Source organism: Bos grunniens, chromosome X (genome assembly GCF_055505025.1).
Source record: "Bos grunniens cultivar Pamir isolate PY7600 chromosome X, Bosgru_T2T1.0, whole genome shotgun sequence".
NCBI lineage: Eukaryota > Metazoa > Chordata > Mammalia > Artiodactyla > Bovidae > Bos > Bos grunniens.
In genome coordinates this window covers 75,088,049-75,105,440 of record NC_141194.1, presented here as the reverse complement: position 1 = coordinate 75,105,440, position 17,392 = coordinate 75,088,049, and the positions used below count along the sequence as shown (strand labels likewise).

The following is a 17,392-nucleotide window of genomic DNA, read 5'->3' as shown; positions in this document are numbered from 1 at the left end:
CTCTGCTTTTTAATATGCTGTCTAGGTTTGTCAATAACTTTCCTCCCTTTTGAGTAGTTACTAGTTTATGAGGGAGGTATAACTCATTTGGTTTAACATATTTTCTCTAGCAACTTAACGTAATGAGTTTTAAAATATCCTCAGTTATAGGTAAACTTAGATATACATATATCCAGTTGGATATCTCTATTTTTTTCAAGAGTATATTATATGACTATTTTAGCAGATTTACCCCCTTCATTGAGTCTAGCAATCAATTTACTTTGCAAACATTGTATCTTACACCAAGTATTAGTAATAGGATAGGAAGATGTAACTTTTGAAGTATTTTTCTGTAGAAATTTTTAATTCTCAATTAACCATTAAAAATCAATTATTCAAACTTTCTCATGCCCTCAAACATTTGAGTTAATTGCTATTATACTTTAATGGGATTTTTAACTTGAGTAAAAGTTTTCCTTACAAGTATTATTTGGAGTTTATATAATTTTTAACTGGTTCTTAGCATATTAATGTATTTTAAAGTCAAAATGGCAAGTCTGATAGTCAGGGACAGTAATCATTTACCTGGAATTTCAATAATATCACTTTACAATTTACCTTGACTTTTTGAGCATCACTTCTTATAAATAAGCATAATACAGATTCATTGACCATTGCTGAATATAATTTATCAAAAACAAAAAGTGTTTTATTGAATATCACATTCCTTCACCACTACCACTTAGAAAGGCTGATTTGTCAGTCTCTTGAGAGCCATATGTTTGGGAGGGAAGGAGAGTGCAAGTGGAGAGTTTTGAGTACTCCCCAATCCTTGTATGTCTTAGGAAAAGGTGTGGTTAAGTATAGGCTAACCAGCGTCATTGCTCTCAGAAACACTTTGGTCTCTGGAATCACTCCCCAGAATCCTATGAGAGTAGCATCTATCTCCTTATGTGGCAATGCTGATGTAATATGGTTTTACTAGCTATTCACCTTAGTAGTTTCTACTTAAAAAGGGCCTTGCAGTTATGTAAGATGAATAAATGTAGAAAGGCAAAATATAGTACAATGACTGTAGATAATTATTTGATGATTGTAACTCATTTATTTCACAGAGCAATGAAGTTTTATTATTATAATTTTATTGTCCATAGATTTCCAAACCATATTTCCAGGCCTAAAAAACATCCTCAAAATTTTCTTGAATTTTCAGAGGAACTACACTGCTTTTTGAATTTTGCCATGAAGGAAGGCCTTTTAAAGCTCTTGCTTTCAATAAGGTAACAGCATTTGTCCACATAGGGGATATGCTCTGAATGCAGACCTATCTTGACATCTTGTTTGAATTCTTTGGTATTGATCAGCATTCCAAATAGTATCAATGCATACCTCACTGAGATTCCATTTGTTGTTTCCACAGATTTCAGGAAACCTTACTGTGCCTTGGATTACAGGGTGTTCTAGAAAAAGAGCAGTAAGTAATCTTTCATTTAAAGCAGCAAATGGGTTTCCCCCATCTCATTAGTAGGAATGCCATTGAGAAAATTGTCATGATATTTGAAAAGTTGGCAATACTGAGCCTCAATTAGTTAATTAATCCTAATCTCAAAAGACATATTTTGAAATCATAATATTTATATAAACTAAAAAGGTAACCTTAAATAAAAGACAGTAATTAACACATTGTATAAACTTTAAGCAGTGTTTTCAGTTTTAAAAAGTTAAAGATATTTCATAAAATATCATAATTTTTATACATCTAATAAGACCAGTTAATTTTATCATAGAATTGAATCATGATTCATATAAACATCTCAATCAAAGTTAAATAAATTACATACTATGTAAATTACATACTAAATAAATTACATACTATATATTTGTGTATTTCAGTATTTAGAAGTGGTGAGTAACTAATATTTTAACAGTATTGTTCTCTGGCTTTCTGCTACAACTGTTATGATTCTTATTATACTAATCTAACATAATTTCATTAAAATTGTGTTTTCCTAAAGAATCTCATTCATTTGGTCTGTGTAGCAACTATAAATCTAACAGGCAGGAGATTTTGATGTAACTTTTCCTTAGAAGGGAAAGTATTAAAAGATTTCAGCAGTTTAAAAAAAAAACAACAATAATGTGAGTAGACTTTTTGAAAAATATCTCAAGTTATTGCATGGTAAATAGCTTTGAAACAATGGAAAAGAACTGAGAGTGCAGAAATAGTTGTTATATTTATAGGGAACTGATTTTATAAAAAATGTTAAGACAATTCATTGTGGAAGGGAAAGATGTCTGTTTAATGAATGGTACTTGGACAGTTGGACATACACACACACAAAAATACTTTAAAATAGATTAGAGACCTAAATGGAAGAGCTATACCAATAACATTTTATGAAAACAATAAGAGAAAATATTTGAGACTAAGAGTTAGGTAAAGATTTCTTAGATACTAAGTCAACAGTGCAATCCATAAAATTGAAAAATGAATAAATTGGGTCTCAACAAAATTCAAAACCTTAACACTTTGAAATATACCATGAAGAAAATGAAAAGACGAGCAACAGCCTAGAAGGAAATATTTGCAAATCACTTATCCATTAATGTACTTTTATCCAGCATATACAAAACACTTACAAGGACAAATGATCTGATTACAAATGAACAAAAGATATGAGCCTGATATTTCAACAAAACTGATACATGAACATTCAATAAATATGTGAACAGCTGCTAAAAATTATGCATCATTCAGGAAATGCGTATTAAAACCAAAATGAGGTATTTCTCACTCTCTAGAATAAGAATTATTGGCAAAGATATGGAGATAAAGGAACAATCATACATTGATTGTGGGACTGTAAAATAGTACAGCCACTTTTGAAAACATTTTGACAGTTTTTTTTTTAAAACTAAACATACACCTGCCCTATTATCCAACTATTCTGATAAGTCTTTGCCCAAGAGGAGTGATAGTACTTATCCTTATAAAAACTTTTACATGAATGTTTATAGCAGCTGCATTTATAGTAGCCTAAAAGTAGAAACAAGCTAAATGTTCATTAACAGGTGAACGAATAAAAAAATTTTGTTCATATAGGGGAATAGAAATCAACAATTAAAAAGTGAAATATTGACATGCACATCATATGATTGAATCTTAAAATAATCAGCTTGAGTGAAAGAAACCAGATTAAAAAAAAAGAATACATACTGTATGCTTCCATCTATATAAAATTATTGAAAATGCAAACTAATGACAGGAAGCAAGTCAGTGGTTACATGGTTATGTAAGCGGACAGAAGGTAGGGCAAATTGATTGAAAGAGGGCATTAGGAAACACTTAAGGGTATGATGGGTATGTTCACACAAGATTGTTTCTTGACGTATACACAAAGGAGAACATCAAATTGTACAATTTAAACATGTGTAATTTAGTTTTCATTAGTTATGCCTCAGCAAAACTTAAAAGGCTAAAAATTCAGTTACTGGAAAACTTGGGTATTTGAATCTACTTTTTCAATTGTAAATCTTGTGAAACTTATGTATAGGTCAATTTTGTATGATGAAAATTTAGCATTCAAACTGACATATGCTACAAGTATAAAATAGGTGATTTCAAAGATTTTGTAAAAATAATATATAAATGTCTAAATTTTATGCTAATTGAATGTTTAAATGATAAAATTTTGAATATACTGTGGTAAGGTATGTAATTAAAATTAATTTTACCAGGAGTTTTTCACTCTTTTAATGGAAGCCTATATATTTATCTCATATTCTATTTCTATTGTACTCCAGAAGTCTACAATGTGCCAGATATTGTGCTTGACCTTAGGGATACAATGATGAGAAAAGCCAGATATTTTCACTGCTCTTATGGAACTGATGTGGAGAAGGCTATGGCACCCCACTCCAGTACTCTTGCCTGGAAAATCCCATGGACGGAGGAGCCTGGTAGGCTGCAGACCATGGGGTCGAGAAGAGTTGGACACGACTGAGCAACTTCACTTTCACTTTTCCCGTTCACGCATTGGAGAAGGAAATGGCAACCCACTCCAGTGTTCTTGCCTGGAGAATTCCAGGGACGGGGGAGCCTGGTGGGCCGCCGTCTATGGGGTCGCACAGAGTCGGACACGACTGAAGCGACTTAGCAGCAGCAGCAGCATGGAACTGATGATCTAGATTTAATAGGAAGAGAGGTATTCATGAAATAATTACATAAATATAAAATACCACTGTGACAAACACCCATGTTGATCACTTTCTAGCTTGTCCTGGAAGCACACTTTATCCACACAATGAAATATAACCATCATCTGAAAATTCTTTGGCTTACTTCCAAGGAAAATTTACCACTGTCAGTGCCCCTCAATCAAACCGTAAGAATAAATCAGTAGTGAAATAAGCTATGTTTATTGCTTGTTGCAGCAAAGAAGAACACATAGCATAGAGAACCATGATTTATCTCAGTAAGAGGATGGTAGAAATACCTAACTGGAAGATTTGGACTTTGGCTGGGTAATTTAGGGGAGGGTATAATGAAGTGAGCATTTGCTCTAAATTGGATGTTTTGAGAGTGCTAAGTCTCTTCAGTCGTGTTTGATTCTTTGTGACCCTATGGACTATTACCTGCCAGCCTCCTCTCCCCATGGGGTTTTCCAGGCAAGAACACTGGAGTGGGTTGCGTTTTCTTCTCCAGGTGATCTCAACCCAGGGATCGAGCCTGTGTCTCTGACATCTCCTGCAATGGCAAGCAAGTTCTTTACCACTATTGCCACCTGGAAAGTCCCAGGAGGGGCAATTCAGTGATAGGGTATTTAGAATGTGGCATTGCAACCTTGGTTTTGTCTGTTGAGACAAAATTATGAAGTAGCCTTGTTTTATTTCCTGTTATCATGGTCTCTGTTGACTATGATGCCTACCCCATTTCTTCTAAGGGATTCTTGTCCACAGTAGTAAATATAATGGTCATCTGAGTTAAATTCACCCATTCCAGTCCATTTTAGTTTGCTGATTCCTAAAATGTTAATGTTCACTCTTGCCATCACCTGTTTGACCACTTCCAATTTGCCTTGATTCATGGACCTAACATTCCAGGCTCTTATGCATTATTGCTCTTTAGAAGATCAGACTTTACTTCTATCACCAGTCACATCCATAATTGGGTGTTGTTTTTGCTTTGGCTCTGTCACTTCAAAAAGGACAGAAATGGTATGGATCTAACAGAAGCAGAAGATATTAATAAAAGGTGGCAAGAATACACAGAAGACCTATACAAAAAAGATCTTCATGACCCAGATAACCACGATGGTTTTATCACTCACCTAGAGCCAGAAATCTTGGAATGAGAAGTCAAGTGGGCCTTAGGAAACATCACCACAAATAAAGCTAGTGGGGGTGATGAAATTCCAGTTGAGCTATTTCAAATCCTAAAAGATGATGCTATAAAAGTGCTGCACTCACTATGCCAGCAAATTTGGAAAACTCAGCAGTGGCCACATGATTGGAAAAGGTCAGTTTCCATTCCAATCCCAAGGAAAGACAATGCCAAAGAATGCTCAAACTACTGCACAGTTGCACTCATCTCACACACTAGTAAAGCAATGCTCAAAATTCTCCAAGGGAGGCTTCAACAGTACATGAACTATGAACTTCCAGATGTTCAAGCTGGATTTACAAAAGGCAGAGGAACCAGAGATCAAATTGCCAACTTCCATTGGATCATTGAAAAAGGACGAGAGTTCCAGAAAACATCTACTTCTGCTTTATTGACTATGTCAAAGCCTTTGACTGTGTGGATCACCAAAAACTGGAAAGTTCTGAAAGAGATGGGAATAGCAGACCAACTGACGTGCCTCTGGAGAAATCTGTATGCAGGTCAGGAAGTAACAGCTACAACTGGACATGGAACAACAGACTGGTTCCAAATAGGAAAAAGAGTATGTCAAGGCTGCATATTGTCACCCTGCTTATTTAACTTATATGCAGAATACATCATGAGAAACGCTGGGCTGGATGAAGCACAAGTTGGAATCAAAATTGGTGGGAAAAATATCAACATCAGATACTCAGATGACACCACCCTTATGGCAGAAAGTGAAGATGAACTAAAGAGCCTCTTGCTGAAAGTGAAAGAGGAGAGTGAAAAAGGTGGCTTCAAACACAACATTCAGAAAACTAAGATCATTGCATCTAGTCCCATCATTTCATGGCAAATAGATGGGGAAACAGTGGAACCATTGGCGGACTTTATCTTTTTGGGCTCCAAAATCACTGCAGATGGTGACTGCAGCCATGAAATTAAAAGACACTTTCTCCTTGGAAGAACAGTTACGACCAAACTAGACAGCATATTAAAGAGCAGAGACATTACTTTGCCAACAAAGGTCCATCTAGTCAAAGCTATGGTTTTTCCAGTAGTCATGTATGGATGTGAGTGTTGGATTATAAAGAAAGCTGAGTGCTGAAAAATTGATACTTTTAAACTGTGGTGTTGGAGGAGATTTTTGAGAGTCCCTTGGACTGCAAGGAGGTTCAACCAGTCCATCATAAAGGAAATCAGTCCTGAATATTCATTGGAAGGACTGATGTTGAAGCTGAAGCTCCTAATGCAAAGAACTGACTCATTTGAAGAGACTCTGATGCTGGTAAAGATTGAAGGCAGGAGGAGAAGGGGACTATAGAAGATGAGATGTTTGGATGGCATCACTGACTCAATAACATGAGTAAACTCCGGGAGTTTGGTGATGGACTTGGAAGCCTGGTGTGCTGCAGTCCATGGGGTAGCAAAGATTCAGACATGACTGAGCAATTGAAATGACCGTGGTCTGTGAGCAATCTTGTTTTAGATTGTAGTCTGTGAAATTAAACAGTGTGTTCAACAAGAGAACAAAATGGTCCAACCCTGAGTGTCAATCTAGCATATAATGTTGTAGTCTAGCTGAATATCAGTTCAGTTTTGAATGACATGGTTTTTTCTATCTTACTAGTATACATCTTGACATTATGCACACTGTGCTTGACGTTCTATTCATATTAGTTATTGTCCATGTACACCTTCTTGAAAAGTCTTAGTGAACCTGATTGTTAAATGGATGGTTTCTATCAATAAGTGTCCAAGAAGGTAAACAGAAAGCTTACCAAAAGAATTTAATTGTATAAAGTGTTTAGACATGTTTTAGAGGATTTAAAAAAGCAAAAATGAAACTGAAGCAACAAGAGTGTTAATTCAGGAAGTAGCTATCACCCCTTGGGCTAGGAAAACAAAAAGTAGTTTCTATTTTCAGAAACTATAAAATTACAGAAAAGGTTTGCTGATATGGGACTGATTTCTGAGTTTGGTACACTGCCAGCTAGTAGTGGTACCTTTTGTGTTACAATGAGGTTGATTCTGATAGTGCACAAAAAGAAGAACCGACTGCTACTATTACTAACAGCCAATGCCAGGATGGAAAGTTGTTCTTTGGGTGATACTGATAGGAATAGAAAGCAAAACAGAAAGGATCATCTTCCTTCTTCAGTCATCTAGTCTCCTTGTACTGTTCTCTATTGGCAGAATCTCATTCAAAGACATTTTGTTGTTGTTCAGTCACTGTCATGTCCAACTCTTTGTGACCCCACGACTGCAGTACATGAGGCTTCCCTGTCCTTCACTATCTCCTGAAGTTTGCTGAAATTCATATCCATTGAGTCAGTCAATTTCATCTGTTCAAAGACATTCAGTAAAGCAGAAATGTGGTTTGCAGAGTTTCATCAAAAACATTGTATAGAACAGTGTGTTTGGAACTGAGAAAATGTAGCTTAATTACCAATACAGAAGAAATGAGCAATTTTCGTTTGCTTTAGTTTTTTGTAAAACCAAACTGTATGAGTATATGTGGAGTACATGTGGAATGAAAGTTGGTCTATATAAATTATGAAGTTGTTAGTGACTTTTTGAAATCTCAATACTGTCTCTTTGACTTTTGAAAACTACAAATTGTTCTGATTGTTCTTATTATAACAAACTATGCATGTTAATATTACTCATATTAGGTTGTGGCTCTTCAATAGTAAAAATAATACTAGCATATGTATAGTATAGGGCTTCCTTGATGGCTGAGATGATAAATAATCTGCCTGCAATGCAGGAGACCCAGATTCAATCCCTTGTTTGGGAAGATTCCCATAGCAACCCACTTCAGTATTCTTGCCTGGAGAATTCTTTAGACAGAGTAGCCTTGGTGGGCTATAGTCCAAGGGATCACAAAGAGTCAGACTCGACTGAGTGACTAACACACACATGTACCGTATTTTAGAGTTTTAAGCAGGGGTCTCCATCCCCTGGGCCACAGATCAGTGGTTCATGGCCTCTTAGAAACCAGACTGCACAACAGGAGGTGAGCAGCAGACAAAACTGAAACCACTCCCCTTCATTCCCAAACTGTGGAAAAGTTGTCTTCTATGACACAGTTTCCTGGTGCCTAAAAGATTGGGGATTGTTGGTTTAAAGGCATTTTACTTTGATGGTCTCATTCTGATCCTCCCCACAATGCACAGATGCAGATAGGACAGGCATTGCTATTTAGACTTTATAGATGAAAATAAATTCAGGATGTTATTTGACTGCTGTCTCTATGGCCCAATCTGTTAGCACCTTCAGCTGTTAACCAAAAGGTTGGTGGTTCGAGCCCACCCAGGGGCTCTTTTCAAGTTACTTGAAAAGACTATGAATATATCTAGTAGAAGTTTGAATTTGGATTAGAACTCAAGTCTTTTTTGACTTGTAGTCCCGCTATCTTTAGTATTTTGCCTCATAGTAGTGTCAGGAAAGAGGAAAATCTACTGTTTATTTTAAACAGAAATCCTCAGCTTTTTGTTTCTTGTTTTGTTTTTGAGCAAGAACACCTTCTTAGTTTTCTTTCTTTGGAGTCTCAACATGCCTGGAACAAAACAAAGTCTGAGCTAAAAGGAAAGTGGAAGGATGAATGTGGTTAATTATCTCTTTCAGTCAATTTTGGAAATATATGGAAATACAACCTTTCAAGTAAGTCATTGCAAATGGGTTCTAATGGTAACTCTATTCTCTTCAGCCCCTGCAATGAAGGGAAAACCAGGAGAAAGCAGTCAGTAATATGAAGACCCATCCAGTCAATATGTGTTTCTCAGCCTTGCCTGATCATAAGAATCATTGGAGCTCATATGTTGGGGGTGATGGCTTGTTAAAAATAAATGTCTGGATACTACCCAGTATATTCCTAATCAGAAGCTCTAGAGGAAGACCTGGAAGTAGTATTAATAAATGGCCCAGTTATTCTTATGATGAGCCAAGGTTGTTAAACACTGTCCTGATTCTAGTGGTTGGGGTACACTGATCAGACTCCATTGTCTAGCAAAAATTGAACCATATTATGAAAATTAATTCCATGAAACTTATTTTTAAATTTTATACATGAAATTTATTTTTAAAAACATCATAAAATTATGATACTAATTAAAATTCAGGACTAGGGGGGTTTTTTTACTTCTTGCATATTACATCCTTATATATACGCTTTCTTCTACAAAGCAAAAACTGATTTTCTAGGACACATGGACTGTAAGGATATCCCATTTACTTTATCATACATTAAGCACACAGTAGCAACAAAATTGGAGAAGGAAATGGTAACCCACTCCAGTGTTCTTTCCTGGGGAATTGCAGGGATGGGGGAGCCTGGTGGGCTGCCGTCTATGGGGTTGCACAGATTTGGACACGACTGAAGCGACTTAGCAGCAGCAGCAGCAGAATAATAATATTATTATAAATAATAATTTATTTATAATAATTTATAATTATGTCAATAATTATAATAATTTATAATAATGTCAATAACTATCAATGCTAATATTAATGAAAAAGTTAATTTTTTTCACATGCCCTTCTCATTTCCCCTATATTTTCTATAAATTTATTTTTAATTGATTAATAATTGCTTTACAATATTGGTTTGATTTCTGTAATAATACATCAATGTAAATTAACCATAGGTGAATCTCCCTTCCCTGTCCCACCCTTTCCCACCCCTCTAGGTTATTACAAAGCCCCAGTTTGAGTTTCCTGAGTCATACAGCAAATTTCCTTTGGCTATCTATTTACATATATTAGTGTTTATGCTTCCATGCTACTCTCTCCATTCAATTCACCATCTCCCTCTTCTCCCACACCCTTGTCCATAGTCTGTTCTGTATGTCTGGGTCTCCATTGCTGCTCTGTGAATAGGTTCTTCAGTATCATCTTTCTAGATTCCATATATATGGATTAATATATGATATTTGTTTTTCCCTCTTTGGCTTTCTTTGCTCTCATTAATAGGCTCTTGGTTCATCCACCTCATTAGAAGTGACTCAAATGTACTCCTTTTATGACTTTGTAAGATCGGATATACCAAAGGAACATGTCATGCAAAGATGGGCTCGATAAGGGACAGAAATGGTATGGACCTAACAGAAGCAGAAGCTATTAAGAAGAGATGACAAGAATACACAGAAGAACTGTACAAAAAAGATCCTCACGACCCAGATAATCACGATGGTGTGATGACTCACCTAGAGCCAGGCATCCTGCAATGTGAAGTCAAGTGGGCCTTAGAAAGCATCACTACAAACAAAGCTAGTGGAGGTATTAGAATTCCAGTTGAGCTATTCCAAATCCTGAAAGATGATGCTGTGAAAATGATGCACTCAATATGCCAGCAAATTTAGAAAACTCAGCAGTGGCCACAGGACTGGAAAAGATCAGTTTTCATTCCAATCCCAAAGAAAGGCAATGCCAAAGAATGCTCAAACTACTGTACAATTGCACTCATCTCACACGTTAGTAAAGTAATGCTTAAAATTCTCCAAGCCAGGCTTCAGCAATATGTGAACCGTGAACTTCATGACATTCAAGATGGTTTTAGAAAAGGCAGAGGAACCAGAGATCAAACTGCCAACATCCGCTGGATCATGGAAAAAGCAAGAGAGTTCCAGAAAAACATCTATTTCTGCTTCATTTAATATGCCAAAGCCTTTGACTGTGTGGATCACAATAAACTGTGGAAAACTCTGAGAGATGGGAATACCAGACAACCTGATCTGCCTCTTGAGAAATTTGTATGCAGGTCAGGAAGCAATAGTTAGAACTGGACATGGAACAAGAGACTGGTTCCAAATAGGAAAAGGAGTACATCAAGGCTGTATAATGTCACTCTGTTTATTTAACTTCTATGCAGAGTACAACATGAGAAACGCTGGACTGGAAGAAACACAAGCTGGAATCAAGATTGCTGGGAGAAATATCAATAACCTCAGATACGCAGATGAAACCACCCTTATGGCAGAAAGTGAAGAGGAACTAAAAAGCCTCTTGATGAAAGTGAAAGAGGAGAGTGAAAATTTTGGCTTAAAGCTCAACATTCAAAAAATGAAGATCATGGCATCTGGTCCCCTCACTTCATGGGAAATAGATGGGGAAACAGTGGAAACAGTGTCAGACTTTTTTTGGGGGGCTCCCAAATCACTGCAGATGGTGATGGCAGCCATGACATTAAAAGATGCTTACTCCTTGGAAGGGAAGTTATGACCAACCTAGATAGCATATTCAAAAGCATAGACATTACTTTGCCAACAAAGGTCTGTCTAGTCAAGGCTATGGTTTTTCCAGTGGTCATGTATGGATGTGAGAGTTGGACTGTGAAGAAAGCTGAGTGCCAAAGAATTGATGCTTTTGCACTGTGGTGTTGGAGAAAACTCTTGAGAGTCCTTTGGGCTCCAAGGAGATCCAACCAGTCCATTCCAAGAAGATTGGTCCTGGATGGTCTTTGGAAGGAATGATGCTAAAGCTGAAACTCCAGTACTTTGGCCACCTCATGGGAAGAGTTGACTCATGGAAAAGACTCTGATGCTTGGAGGGATTGGGGACAGGAGGAGAAGAGGATGACAGAGGATGAGATGGCTGAATGGCATCACCGACTCGATGAACGTGAATTTGAGTGAACTCTGGGAGTTGGTGATGGGCAGGAAGGCCTAGCATGCTGCAATTCATGGGGTCACAAAGAGCCGGACATGACTGAGCAACTGAATTGAACTGAACTGATGGTGGTTTTATTCCTAGTTTTTAATGGAATCTCCATACTGTCTTCCATAGTGGCTGTATCAACTTACATCCCACCAGCAGTGCAAGAGGGTTCTCATTTCTGCACACACTCTCCAGCACTTGTTGTTTGTGGATTTTAAAAATAATGCCATTCTGACCAGCATGAGATGATATCACATTGTAATTTTCATTTTCATTTCTCTAATAATGAGAGATGTTGAGCATCTCTTCATGTGTGTATTAGCCATCTGCATGTCTTCTCTGGAGAAATGTCTGTTTGGGTCTTTTGCCCATTTTTTTATTGCATTGTTTGTTTTTCTGGTATTGAGTTATTTGAACTGCTTGTATATCTTGGAAATAATTCTTTGTCAGTTAATCCATTTGCTATTATTTTCTGCCGTTCTGAGGGTTGTCCTTTTACCTTGTTTATAGATTCATTTGCTGTTCAAAGACTTTTATGTTTAATTAGATCTCACTTCTTATTTTTGTTTGTTTTTATTTCTGTTACTTTAGGAGGTGGGTCATAATGGATCTTGCTATGATTTATGCCATATAGTGTTCTGCCTACCTTTTTTTCTAAGAGTTTTATAGTTTCTGGTCTTATATCTAGGCCTTTAATCCATTTTGAGTTTATCTTTGTGTATGGTACTAAGAACTGTTCCAATATCATTCTTTTGCAGATAGTTGTCCAGTTCTTCCAGCACCACTTAGTGAAGAGACTATCTTTTTCCCATTGTATTCTTGCCTCCTTTGTAAAATACAAAGTACCCATAGTTGTGTGGGGTTATCTTTGGCTTTCTGTCTTGTTCCATTGGTCTATACTTCTGTCTTTGTGTCAGTACTATACTTTCTTGATGACTGTAGCTCTGTAGTTTTGTCTAAAATCAGGTAAGTTGATTCCTCCAGCTCCATTCTTCTTTCTCAAGATTGCTTTGACAATTTGGGGTCTTTCATGTTTTCATATGGATTGTGACATTTTTTTTGGTTCTAGTTCTATGAAAAAAATGCCATTGGAAATTTGATAGGGATTGCATTGAACCTGTAAATTGTGTTTGGTAGTACACTAATTTTCACAATATTGATTCTTTCAACCCTGAAACATGGAATTTCCTTGCCACTGTTTATGTCATCTTTGATTTCTTTCATCAGTGTCTTATAGTTTTCTGTATAGAGCTCTTTTGTCTCCTTAGTTAGGTTTTATTCCTAGGTATTTTATTATTTTTGCTGCAGTGGTAAATGGAATTGGTTATTTAAATTCTCTTTCTGATTTTTCATTGTTATTATTTTCATTAGGAATGCAAGTGATTTCTGTGGATTGATTTCTTTATCCTATGACTTTACTAAATTCATTGATTAGTTCTAGTAATTTTCTGATAGTATCTTTAAGATTTTCTATGTATAGTACTATATCATCTGCAAATAGTGAGAGTTTTACTTCTTCCTTTCCAATCTGGATTCCTTTTATGTCTTTCTCTTTGATTGCCATAGCTAAGCCTTCCAAAATTATGTTGAATGATAGTGGTGAGAGTGGGCATTCTTGTCTTATTCCTGAGAGGGAATGCTTTCAGTTTCTCACCATTGAGAATAATGTTTTCTGTGGGTTTGTTGTATATGTTCTTTATTATGTTGACATAAGTTCCTTCTCTGCCCATTTTTTTTTGAATAGTTTTTATGATAAATGGGTGCTGAATTTTGTTGCAACCTTTCTCCACATCTATTGAAATTATACGGCTTTTATCTTTTAATTTGTCAATATGGTGTATCACATTAATTGATTGATATATGTTGAAGAATCCATGCATCCCTGGGATAAAGCTGACTTGATCATGTTGTACGATCTTTTTAATGTGTTGTTGATTTCTGTTTCCTAGAATTTTGTTGAGAATTTTTGCATCTATGTTTATCAGTGATATTGGCCTGTAGTTTTCTTTTTTGTGATATATTTGTATGGTTTTGGTATCAGAGTTATTGTGTCCTTGTAGAACTAGTTTGGAAGTATTCTTTCCACTGCAATTTTTGAAAGAGTTTCAGAAGGGTAGGAGTTCAGTTCAGTTCAGTTGCTCAGTCATGTCTGAATCTGCGACCACATGAACCATAGCACACCAGGCCTCCCTGTCCATCACCAACTCCCGGAGTTTACCCAAACTCATGTCCATTGAATCGATGATGCCATCCAGCCATCTCATCCTCTGTTGTTCCCTTCTCCTCCTACCCCCAATCCTTCGCAGCATCAGGGTCTTTTCTAATGAGTCAACTCTTCACATGAGGTGGCCAAAGTATTGGAGTTTCAGCTTTAGCATCAGTCCTTCCAAAGAACATGCAGGACTGATCTCCTTTAGAATGGACTGGTTGGATCTCCTTGCAGTCCAAGGGACTCTCAAGAGCCTTCTCCAACACCACAGTGCAAAAGCATCAATTCTTTGGCACTCAGCTTTCTTTACAGTCCAACTTTCACATCCATACATGACCACTGGAAAAACCACAGCCTTGACTACATGGACCTTTGTTGGCAAAGTAATGTCTCTGCTTTTGAATATGCTATCTAGGTTGGTCATAACTTTCCTTCCAAGGAGTAAGCGTCTTTTAATTTCATAGCTGCAATCACCATCTGCAGTGATTTTGGAGCCCAAAAAAATAAAGTCTGACCTGTCTTCTCTAAATTTTTGATAAAATTCACCTGTGAAACCATTTGGTCCTGGGCTTTTGTTTCTTCAGATTTTTTTTTTTTTTAATCACAATTTTGATTTCAGTACTTGCAATTGACTTGTTCATAATTTCTATTTCTTTCTGGTTCAGTCTGGAAGGTTCAACTTTTCTAAGAATCTAAATTTTCTCTATGTTGTCCATTTTATGAACATATAGTTGCTTGTACTAGTCTGTTATGATCCTTTGTATTTCTGCATTGTCTGTTGTAACCTCTCCTTTTTCATTCCTGATTTTCTTGATTGATTCGATTTTTCTCTATTTTTTTCTTGATGGCTAATCGTTTGTCAATTTTGTCTATCTTCTCAAAGGGCCAGCTTTTAGTTTTATTAATATTTACTATTATTTCTTTCATTCTTTCTGCTCTGATCTTTATGGTTTATTTCCTTCTATTAAGGTTGGTTTTATTGTTGTTGTTCTTTATCCAGCTATTTTAAGTGTGGAATTAGGTTGTCTATTTGATGTGTTTTTTCTTTTTTTTTTTGTACTCAGGTAGGATTGTATTGCTATAAACTTCCCTCTTAGAACTGCTTTTGCTGAATCCCATAGGTTTTGGGTCGTCAGGTTTTCATTGCCATTTTTTTCTGGGCATCTTTTGATTTCCTTTCTTATTTCTTCAGGAACTTCTTTGTTATTTATGAATTTATTGTTTAATGTCCATGTGCTTGTGTGTTTTTTTTTTCTTTCTTTAATTGATATCTAGTCTCATATCATTGTGGTCAGAGAAGATGCTTAATATGATTTCAATTTTGAGATTTACTGAAGTGATATGTGATCCAAGAAGTGGTCTATCCTGAAGAATGTTCCATGTGCATTTGAGGAAAAAGTTTATTCTTCTGTATTTTTGTGGAAAGTCCTGAAGATATCAACTAGGTCCATTTGGTCTAATGTTTAATTTAAAGTTTGTGTTTCCTTATTGATTTTGTGTTTTGATGATCTGTCAATTGGTGCAAGTTGAGTGTTAAAGCCCCTTACTGTCATTTACTCCTTTTTATGTCTGTTAGTGTTTGTCTTATGTATTGAGGTGCACCTATGTTGGGTGCATAGATATTTACAATTGTTATGTCTTTTTCTTGGATTTATACTCTGATCATTACATAGTGTCCTTCTTTATCTCTTATACTTTATTTTAAAGTTTATTTTGTCTAAAATGAGAATTGCTACTCCAGATTTCTTTTGATTTCCATTTGCATGGAATATGTTATTCCATCCTTTTACTTTCAGTCTATATGTGTCTCTAGTTCTGAAGTGGGTCTCTTGTAGACAGCATATATATGGGTCTTGTTTTTGTATCCATTCAGCCAGTCTGTATCCTTCAGATGGAGTGTTTAACCCATTTACATTTAAAGTAATTATTGAAATATATGTTCCTATTGGCATCTTATTAATTGTTTTGTCTTTGTTTTTGTAGGTCTTTCCTTTCACTTGTGTTTACTCTCTATATAAGTTCCTTTAATATTTGTTGTAAGCTGGTTTAGTGGTGCTAAATTCCCTTAAGTTTTGCTTGTCTGTAAAGCTTTTGATTTCTCCATCAATATGAATGAGATCCTTGCTGGGTAGAGTAATCTTGGTTGTAGCTTTTTTCTTTCAGTACTTTAAATATATCCTGCCATTCCCTTCTGGCCTGCAGAGTTTCTGCTCAAACACGAACTGTTAATCTTACGGGTTTTCCCTTCTACGTTACTTATTGCTTTTCCCTTGCTTCTTTTAATATTCTTTCTTTTCCTTTACTTCTGTTAACTTGATTCATATATGTTTCTCAATCTGTTTCTCCTTGGGTTTACCCTGTATTGGCCTCTCTGCCCCTCTTGGACTTGATTGGTTATTTCTGTTCCCATGTTAGGCAAATTTTCAACTATAATCTCTTCAAAAATTTTCTCAGTGCTTTTCTTTTTCTCTTCTTCTTCTGGGACTCCTATAGCTTGAATATTGGTGTGTTTAATATTGTCCCAGAGGTCTCTGGATCTATCCTCAGTTCTTTTCATTCTTTTTCTTTTATTCTGCTCTTGAGCAGTTATTTCAAACATTCTCTCTTCCAGCTCATTTATCTGTTCTTCTGCTTCAGTTATTCTAGTTTTGGTTCCTTCTAGAGTATTTTTAATATCCGTAATTGTGTTATTCATCTCTATATGTTTATTCTTTGTTTTCTCTATGTCTTTATTGATTGTATTAATTGTGTTAATTGCTTCTTGCATTATGTCCATTCTATTTTTGAGGCTCTGGAACATCTTTACTATCATTATTCTGAATGCTTTTTTAGGTAGTTTACCTATTCCTTCTTTGTTTATGTGGTCTTGTGAGTGTCTATCTTGTTTCTTCATTTGTGCTGTATTTCTCTATCTTTTCATTTTTTCCGCCTAACTTATTCTGTTTGAGGTCTCCTTTACCCAGGCTTCAGGGTTGTATTACTTTTTCCTTTTGGTTTTTACCTTCAGTGGGAAAGGTTGGTTCATTGGTTTGTGTTGACTTCTTATTAAGGGTGCCTTGTACCTGTGGTCTAGTGGGAGGAGGTGAGGTTTTTTTTCTTTTTCCTCTGATGGGTAGGGCTGTGTGAAGTGGTATATTTTGCAGTGTCTGTGGAATCCTGTCTGCTGATGATAGTCTTTG

At 36.0% G+C, this 17,392-nt stretch overlaps 1 protein-coding gene across 2 annotated transcripts in view; it reads left to right on the top strand.

Annotated features, from left to right (window-relative positions):
- Positions 1-17,392, top strand: part of HDX (highly divergent homeobox) — a 211,569-nt gene that overhangs the window by 83,536 nt on the left and 110,641 nt on the right. For both annotated transcript variants that reach the window (XM_086386237.1, XM_086386238.1), the window contains exon 4: positions 1,403-1,456. In XM_086386237.1, the coding sequence (XP_086242363.1) occupies positions 1,403-1,456 (54 nt within the window). The remainder of the gene's footprint in view (positions 1-1,402; positions 1,457-17,392) is intronic.